Source organism: Castor canadensis, chromosome 5 (assembly GCF_047511655.1).
Source record: "Castor canadensis chromosome 5, mCasCan1.hap1v2, whole genome shotgun sequence".
NCBI lineage: Eukaryota > Metazoa > Chordata > Mammalia > Rodentia > Castoridae > Castor > Castor canadensis.
In genome coordinates, this window is record NC_133390.1 from 7,465,595 (window position 1) to 7,474,689 (window position 9,095).

The following is a 9,095-nucleotide window of genomic DNA, read 5'->3' on the forward strand; positions in this document are numbered from 1 at the left end:
ATAGTCCTAACTACTTGGGCGGCTGAGCTCAGGATGATTGTGGCTCAAGATCAGCCTGGACAAAAAAAAGTTTGTGATTTTATTATTATTTTATTATTCATATGTGCATAAAAAAAAAAGTTTGTGAGACCCCAATCTCAACTGGGGGTGCGGGGGCAGAAGCTGGGCATGGTGGCACGTGCCTATCAACTCAGTGATGGTGGGAAGCATCACAATTCAGGGCAGCCTGGGCAAAAGGCGATATCTTAGCTCAAAAAATAACCAGAGGAAAAACAGGCTGGAGTCATGCATGGCTCAAGTGGTACAGCACCTGCCGAGGAAGCATGAAGCCCAGAGTTCAAACTCCAGTAGTGCGAAACAAAATTAAACAAAAACAAACAACCAAAAAAACAAGTCAGGTGTAGTGATACACACCTGTAATCCTAGCTACTCTGGAGGCACATCTAGGAGGAGTCAGCCCTAGCAGTGTTAATGCAAGACCCAATCTGAAAAAACAAACTAAAAGCAAAAGGACTGGGGCACTGGCTCAAGTAGTAGAGCACTTGCCTAGCAAGCACAAAGCTTTGTCTTCAATCCCCAGTACCTCAAAAGGAAGAAAGGATCGGAAAGGTCACCAAAAAAGTTAATACAAAGGGACAGAGCAAGGTTACAGGAAGAAAGCGTGAGCTCTGAAATCAGAGACCTCCCTTCTTACCTAGGTTCTACCACTTACTATGCTGCAGAAAAATCACTTAACCTCTCAGTCTCCATTTGCTCCCTCTACAACAGTCAATAATGACCACCCTTCAGGACAAGTATAGAGAAAACACATGAGGGAGAATCAGCAATGAGTCTACATTAGTGCTCAATATATGACATTGCTTCTCCTTTCCACCATGAAATCTAGCCTACAATTAGAGGCCTCTAAAACAATGAAGAAAACCTCTATAATACATCCAACTATTTAGTAAACCATCAGAAAGGGGTCTTTATTAAGTTTAATTCCTCTCTAGAATGCAAGTCAATAGACAGAATTTGCCCTCTTAGTAGATGGCAAATCATCAGTCATTATCTACTAAAAGGTCAAGCATTTTCTATTTCAAGATTCCTATAATCATATGAGAAAAACACTAACATCTGAATGCTTTAAAGAAAAGATTTCAGGAAGTAAAAGAAATACGTAAGGTAGTTTCCTCATAAACATACAAGAATAGTAGGTTCATTAGGAAATGAAAATCATCTTTGCTTCTGTTACTTTCTCTTATGAATGGTGACACATGGGCCCCCACCATGGACTCTTTCTTTGAATATTATATGTAATAATTTATGGCATCTGTTAGGTAGAATTTTCAAAAATACAATGTCACAAAAATGAGTAAGACAGGAAATAGAGACTATAACTGCAAGGTTAAAGTTCTCTTACAGAGGCATTATAACAGTATTTGAAAAACATTTTTTAAGCATTCCTAAGATAAATCAGAAACCACTTAACTACACACATTCCATTTTCCCAGATACCTTTAAAAAGTAAACAATTTAAAGTACATATACTTACATTCAGTAAAGAAAATGCTTAACATAGGCCAACAATTGTCAACTGATCCTAATTTAGGTAGAATTGTTACATCGCCTGTGTATTTTACCCAATTTAAAGCTTCTTCCATTGCCAAGATTTTCTGTTTGAAAAAGAGGAGTGAAGAGTGGGATGTGGGTATTACTTCTAAACTTGTATGTAGCATTGTGAATTTACCTTATACAGCATTTCAGACACTTAACAAAACCTGTACAACTCAGTATTTTCATTACACTATCATGCAACAGAGAACAGTTGGACTCCTATACCCAAGTTAACAGAAATCATGGATGCACACCTGTTAACATTCTCAAGTGACCTCAGGGCACCCTCAGAGCTCAAGATGTGTCTGAAATGATTACAGACCTGGAAGGTGAGGTTTACAACCTGACTAGGGCATTCCCTACATAGCAGGAGAGTGCAATAATACAAGGTGGAGGAGGATTCTCAGCTCTTATCTGAACAAGAGATTCCATCTCTACTCCAAGGTTAAGGCATAAGTGAAGGTTTACCACACAGAGTACATATTTAACATTGTGGCAAACAGAAGAATAACGAGATAGACCACTGCTGAACAAATGCGCAGTAAGTGCAATGATTCTCATGGCAAGTCAAAAATTTACGGAAATATTCATTCTTCTAGTATCTGAAATAACTTTAGAAGCTAAATAGCTGAGTTGTCAATGTTGGTATTAGACTTGAAGGAAACTGCAGGCCTTTATGTCTCCAGTAGCATTACAAGTTGGTTTATTACTGCATCTGAAGATTACCTAGTAATTATGTATCAAAAAATATTCATATCAAAGACCTAATAATTTTACTTGGGGAATACAGGCCAGGTAAATACTCCAGAAGAGAAAAAGAATCAACTTGTAAAAAATTTGTAAAAGAGGCTCAAAGTTAACTACATATATGGGTAAAAAAATGAAAATGAGGCAAAATAAGATTACCTATACCAATACTACCAAACACTACATATGAAATACTGAGTTTGTAGACTCAATGGCAAATGAGCAGTGAGATGGCTGCCATTTATTCACAGTGAGTATGCCGGGTTCCCATATTTGACACTTACATTTTCTATTTTATAGCCAATTCTCAATAAGCCTTCAATAAGGAATGGATCATTCTGAAAAGTATAAAAAGAACGAAAAGCAGATTATTTTTTCCATATTCCATAAATTTTACTTGAATTTTCTAATGGGAAAAAAATCATACATTTTAGGAATATAGTCATGCATTGTACATTTCAGTTGACAATAAACCATAAACAGGATAGTGGTTCCATAGGATTGTAACAAAGCTAAAATTCTTATTGCCTAATAACATTGTAGCTGTTGTGACATCACAGCACAATGCATTCATTGCTCACAAATCTGTGCTGATGCTGATGTGAAATTACTGCACTGAGGCACAAAGCCCTGAGTTCCCACCAAAGGGAAAAAACCCTACTGTACTGAGAGTCATGTAACAGTATGGCAGATACAATTATATTTAACACATAATACTTGACAATGATAATAAACAACCTTGTTACTGGTTTATGCTTCTACTTACTAAAATACAGTTTACTATAAAACACTTTGTGTTTACATTAGCAGCTGTCTCATACAACTTGTGTCTACTGTGTCCCTTGATTACATCAAAAGGCCACATGGGAGTAGCTGACCTGTACCTCTTAGGTTTATGTTCACACCATGAAACTGCTTAATAACACATTCCTCAGAGTGTCTCCCTATCACTAAGTGATGCATGACTATACTACAGCATGCACATAGTACTACACTTGCCACAAGCACTTATGCAAGTGCCTAAAGCTGGCAAGTGTGGCAGTGCATGGCTGTAATACTCAGGAGGCACAGATTGGGAGGATCAGGTTCCAGGCCAGCCCAGGCAAAAAGCTAACAAGACTTCATCTCAACAAACAAGCTAAATGTGGTGGCACATTTTGTAATCCCAGCTACACAGAAGGCACAGGTAGGAGGACTGCAGTCTGAGGCCAACCCCGGGCAAAAAAGCAAGATCCTTACTAAAAAACCAACTAAAGCAAAGAGGACTAGGGGTGTAGCTTACGTGGTAGAGCACCTGCCTAGCAAGCACAAGGGCCCTGAGCTTAAGCCCCAGTATGGAAAAAAAAGGCCTAAAGCCAGAATTCAAAAACAGTGTTGCATAGGGGTCTCAGGATGAAGTATCACTTTTAGATATGTAGATTTTTAAGGTTCATTACACCTAGTTTTTTTTATAAAGATACATTAGCTGCTATATTATTGAAACAGACTATCCTCAGGAAATAAGTACTAGAATACCCTTTCTAAATTTAAGTTTGCATAGTACAGAATAGTACTAAGAATGACACTTAGCTTCATAACCAATTGAAATAAAAAAAATTATCAAATGGTTTACAAAAAGAACCACACAAAAGATTCTCAATATAGTATAAAGACACCTTTCTCAAGTCTCGCCTGATAACTTCTAACTCCCCCCAAAAAGTGTTTGTTGATGGTAGTGTGTTTCTATGTCAAAGGACAGAGCACATCACTTTCAGAACCTATGACAAAAGTTTCCATGAATAGGGCCCACTTTCATTTACAACAAACTCTAATTTCTATCCTTTAATGACAAGCAGTCCTGATCCCATTTATGGCACACGGGAACTATGCCATCAACCATCTGTCTGATCACTTCAATACTGACAGCACTCATAAACAGCAGGGTAATCTCTGGTAAACAAAAACTACTAAAAACTGGTAAGACAAGCCTGACACCATATATTTATATTCTTTAAATGAAGGTGGCCAGGAGCCTGATTATTCTACTTACTGCAACTTTCTTTGCCAAATCCACAATGTCTTCCATCAATTCAAGATATTGTAACTTCTTCAAACTTATCTCAGAAGCAGGAAAACTGCTTAAAGACAAATTTATTTTTTTTAAATTAGCTTCTCATATATACAAATTCATTAAACTTTATGCTGAAGAACATTTATAACACAAAATTATCTGAGAAAAAAATTTAAGTGCTGTTATTCTTCACTCTGGAGAACAGTAAGCTATTGATTAAATGGACTAAATACTGTATCATTTTCTCCTGCACAACACTGATATTTATAGTAATTTCTCCTGACTCAACTTTAACTCTACCATCAAATACTATTGAGAACTCATTCATAGTAATTATTCACTCATATTCAAATCCCAAATATTTACTTCTTCTACCTTATTAAACAAAAGCAAAACTGAACAGCATACAAGAATTATGCATAAGCCTTCCACCAAACATAGTATTCCACAGTACTGGGCATATCACTGCATACAAAATAAGTAATATACAGTAACTTACGTGGTCTCCACACAGGGATGTAATCTTGATATTATAGAACTGTGTTGATGTTGGAAAAGAAGTGGCCAGAAGATATATATTTTAATGGCATCACAGTAATCTTGCAGGACAGAAACTGGTTTCCTACACCATATATTGCAGATGTCATATTCTTAATTAAAATTAAAAAGTTTAAAATTATTATTTGTACCTCATTTTTTAATGAACCAACAGTTAGTAGGGAAAAAATAAAAATGGATATGAAAAGGCAAGAAAAGAATAGATAAAATATTTTAACCCATTAGATGCTAAGAATATTTAAGTGTTGAAAAAAACATTTCCTAGAATAGCCATCATCAGCAACACCACCACCAACAGGTGTTGGCGAGGATGCAGGGAAAAAGGAACCCTCTTACACTGTTGGTGGGAATGTAGTCTGGTACAACCACTCTGGAAAAAAATTTGGAGGCTACTTAAAAAGCTGGACATCGATCTACCATTTGATCCAGCAATACCACTCTTGGGGATATACCCAAAAGACTGTTACTCCAGAGGCACCTGCACACCCATGTTTATTGCGGCACTATTCACAATAGCCAAGTTATGGAAACAGCCAAGATGTCCCACCACTGACGACTGGATTAAGAAAATGTGGTATCTATACACAATGGAATTTTATGCAGCCATGAAGAAGAACGAAATGTTATCATTCGCTGGTAAATGGATGGAATTGGAGAACATCATTCTGAGTGAGGTTAGCCTGGCTCAAAAAACCAAAAATCGTATGTTCTCCCTCATATGTGGACATTAGATCAAGGGCCAAACACAACAAGGGGATTGGACTATACGCACAAGATAAAAGCGAGAGCACACAAGGGAGGGATGAGGATAGGTAAGACACCTAAAAAACTAGCTAGCATTTGTTGCCCTTAACGCAGAGAAACTAAAGCAGATACCTCAAAGCAACTGAGGCCAATAGGAAAAGGGGACCAGGTACTAGAGAAAAGGTTAGATCAAAAAGAATTAACCTAGAAGGTAACACCCATGCACAGGAAATCAATGTGAGTCAATGCCCTGTATAGCTATCCTTATCTCAACCAGCAAAAACTCTTGTTCCTTCCTATTATTGCTTATACTCTCTCTACAACAAAATTAGAAATAAGGGCAAAATAGTTTCTGCTGGGTATTGCGGGGGGAGAGGGAGGGGGCGGAGTGGGTGGTAAGGGAGGGGGTTGGGGCAGTGGGGAGAAATGAACCAATCCTTGTATGCACATATGAATAATAAAAGAAAAATGGAAAAAAAAATTTCCGTTTATAGTGAAAAAAAAATAAGGATATATTTTTAAAAGACATATAAATCTGTTATGTTCATATGACTGGATGAATGGACTTTTCCTTTATGGTCCTTCAACAAACTAACATTGAAATATTAAAGTACTCACCTAAATTTCTCTCACTTTGGGCATAATCTTTATACTGCATACCCTAAAAAGAAAAGTATTTTGATTTGTGTCTGGTAAAATGCAAAAGTACAGTTCTTTTATACTTTTAACAGTAAAAAAGTACAGTACTTTTATACTGTTCTAAAGAACAGCAAAACTAAGCTAAAAACTTTCAGGGCATATGTGTACATACTTTGAACATATTGTTAACAGTAAGACTTAATTTATTAAGGCCTTTTTCATAGTGTTTCCTGAGTTTGTTCCTATAGCTCTCCCCAGGAGCTTTTCTTTTCTTTTTTGTTTTTGGTGGTACTAAGGATTGAATTCAGGACCTTGCACTTGCTAGGTAAGCACTCTATCACTTGAGCCACATCCCAGTTCTTTTGGTTTTAGTTTGTTTTTTAAATAGGGTCTCCAGGCTAGCCTTGAACCATGATCTTCCTATGTCTGCCTCCAGGGTAGCTGAGATTACAGCTGTGTGGCAACACACCCAGCCCTCTAGGAGCTTTTCTAATTCCCAGTTAGAAAACCACTTCTTGCCATCACTCATTCTCTGGCATCCATATTCTTACCATTGGTGCAGCATTTACTTTCTTCTGAAGTTACCTCTTCAAAAGCATATGTATCTTCCTGTCAAAACTCATGTGCCACAAAAACATCTCTACTCAGGCTTCCCTCAATCAGAGAGTACATAAGACACAAGCAAACCTACTCACCACTCCATCACAGTAAAGCTGAGTCACACGAACATAATCATCCGTCACAAATTCAGGAGCAAAGACACAGTCGTCCTCGTAAGGGCAAGCTTCTAACAAGGCATAATCTGCCTCAGAGAGATCTTCCTCGGCAAAATCGCCCATGGTGTACAATCCTAAGGAAACACAAGTCCCAAATCAGTAATTAAATATTTTAAGATGACACAAGCAGCAGTTTTCCTGGTTCCTATGACATATTAGAAAAATACTTGGAGCCTGTACTCCAAGGAAGTAATTCTAACTGGAACACTGAGCTCAGGAAGATTCTTGTCCCTGGTCTGCTGTTCTTCCCCTGACTCTCTCCAAATGACTTAATCTATTTCTTCCTTTCTTTAGGTTCAAATATTCACCATCTCTACTCTAAACTTATAGTTTACAGGTCTCCATTAATTGGGAGATAATTAAAGGCATCTTACTCACTCTTATGTGTTAGGCACATAAGTCCTCAAACAAGTGTTTGCTTAATGTAGAAAAGACATTTTCCCACTGTTGCACTTCTATCCCACTTGCATCTTGCATCCTGTAAAATACACCATTTCATCATATGAGTACTACTACATCTCAACCTCCTGATGTGAACTAAGTTAAGTTCTGACTCCACTGAAAAACCATTTCTCATCAGCTGCTTCTACCTCATATTTATCCCTGGGTCTTTGTCTTGGGCAAAGAGGCAGAGTGTGCCTCTTTGGAGTGTGAATGTCACCATTCATTTCCCATGGTCATTCCAGACCTGACCTCCTCCTAACCGTCCCTGCTTCTAACACTGCTCCAACTTGTCACAAAACAGTCAGCACTGGTAGAATACAAAGGGAGAAAAGTCCCTCCCATTATCAAGGCAAGTCTTAAAAAAAAAAGAAATGAGGCTAGAGTTTTGGGCTTCTGAAGAAAAATTTAATAATGAGGATTTTTTTTTGATAGCTATCAGAGAACAGCTACACAAAATATCACTAGAAATGCAGGACTTTATTACATCTAGCTCTTGCCCAAATAATGACTTTCTTTTCCTCTCATCACCAGCACCACAGTTAACACCATTTCTTAAACCTTTTCAACATCATCATATTATTCCTCTATTGTTAGAACAAATCGTTTTTCCTAAGCAAGACCACCATTTGTCATTGATCCTTTTGGTTCTGTCCAATTTAATGTATAAAGCTCTCACAATTTCAGAAGTGAAGCACAGCCTCCTACAAACTCTTTATGTGTCCCACAACGTACCAAGTGCTTTACAAGCATCATCTCGTTAATTCTCACATCAATTCTTCTTGGCAGACCCACATAGCATTATATCCAACATTCTGATGGGAAAAATGGTCTCAATAAAATTAAGTAATTTGCTCAAGGTCACCAAACTAGGAAGGATTCAAATCCAGTCCTCTGATCCTATAGTCTCTTCTCTCAAACAGTTATTTCACTAACCCTACATTTCCTTGTTATTGTCACCTATTTACCTCTTGGTTACTGTCATGTTTCAGAACGAGTTCCTCTTCTCCAAATTCCATCATTATCCCAGACATATTAAGACCCAGCAGATGACACCCTAACCTTAGTTTACCTCATCAACTAACATAAATTTCACTGCCCAACTACCCAGACTCTTCTTCTCAGGGCCATTCCTCAGAACACTAACTATGCCTAAATCAATTTTTAAACCCTTCAGTTATATCAACTCCTCTCTGACCTCATCAAGAGTCATTACAGCTTTCACCTTCCCTGTCTCCTCCCACAGTCATTCAACTTCATCAAGAATTTTTCTTCCTTTTCCTGCCATTCAAATCCTCCATTCTCACTTTTGGTTTCCTACAATTTGGTTTCCATTTCTACCATTGAAGGGAAACTGCTTTTAATAAGGTCATTAATGACCATCTATAATAGACTTGTTATCTGTAATGTGTAGAAGTTCACCTGTTCTGTATGAACAATATTTCTAGAGTCTAAACAATTTAACTCCAAAAGTGAAAATACAGCCAGAAAAAATAACATACCATAATACCCAAAGTAAGGCACATGATATATGCGTTATCCTG

The 9,095-nt window shown here is 37.5% G+C and overlaps 1 protein-coding gene across 2 annotated transcripts in view; it reads right to left on the reverse strand.

Moving 5' to 3' along the window:
- Window positions 1-7,184, reverse strand: part of Ttc3 (tetratricopeptide repeat domain 3) — a 99,835-nt gene extending 92,651 nt beyond the window's left edge. For both annotated transcript variants that reach the window (XM_020174717.2, XM_074072668.1), the window contains exons 1-6: window positions 7,030-7,184; window positions 6,314-6,356; window positions 4,893-5,043; window positions 4,373-4,460; window positions 2,628-2,681; window positions 1,535-1,655 (exon numbers count right to left, since the gene is read on the reverse strand). In XM_020174717.2, the coding sequence (XP_020030306.2) occupies window positions 1,535-1,655; window positions 2,628-2,681; window positions 4,373-4,460; window positions 4,893-5,043; window positions 6,314-6,356; window positions 7,030-7,173 (601 nt within the window). In that variant the 5' untranslated portion in view covers window positions 7,174-7,184. The remainder of the gene's footprint in view (window positions 1-1,534; window positions 1,656-2,627; window positions 2,682-4,372; window positions 4,461-4,892; window positions 5,044-6,313; window positions 6,357-7,029) is intronic.
- Between the last annotated feature and the right edge of the window lie 1,911 nt (window positions 7,185-9,095).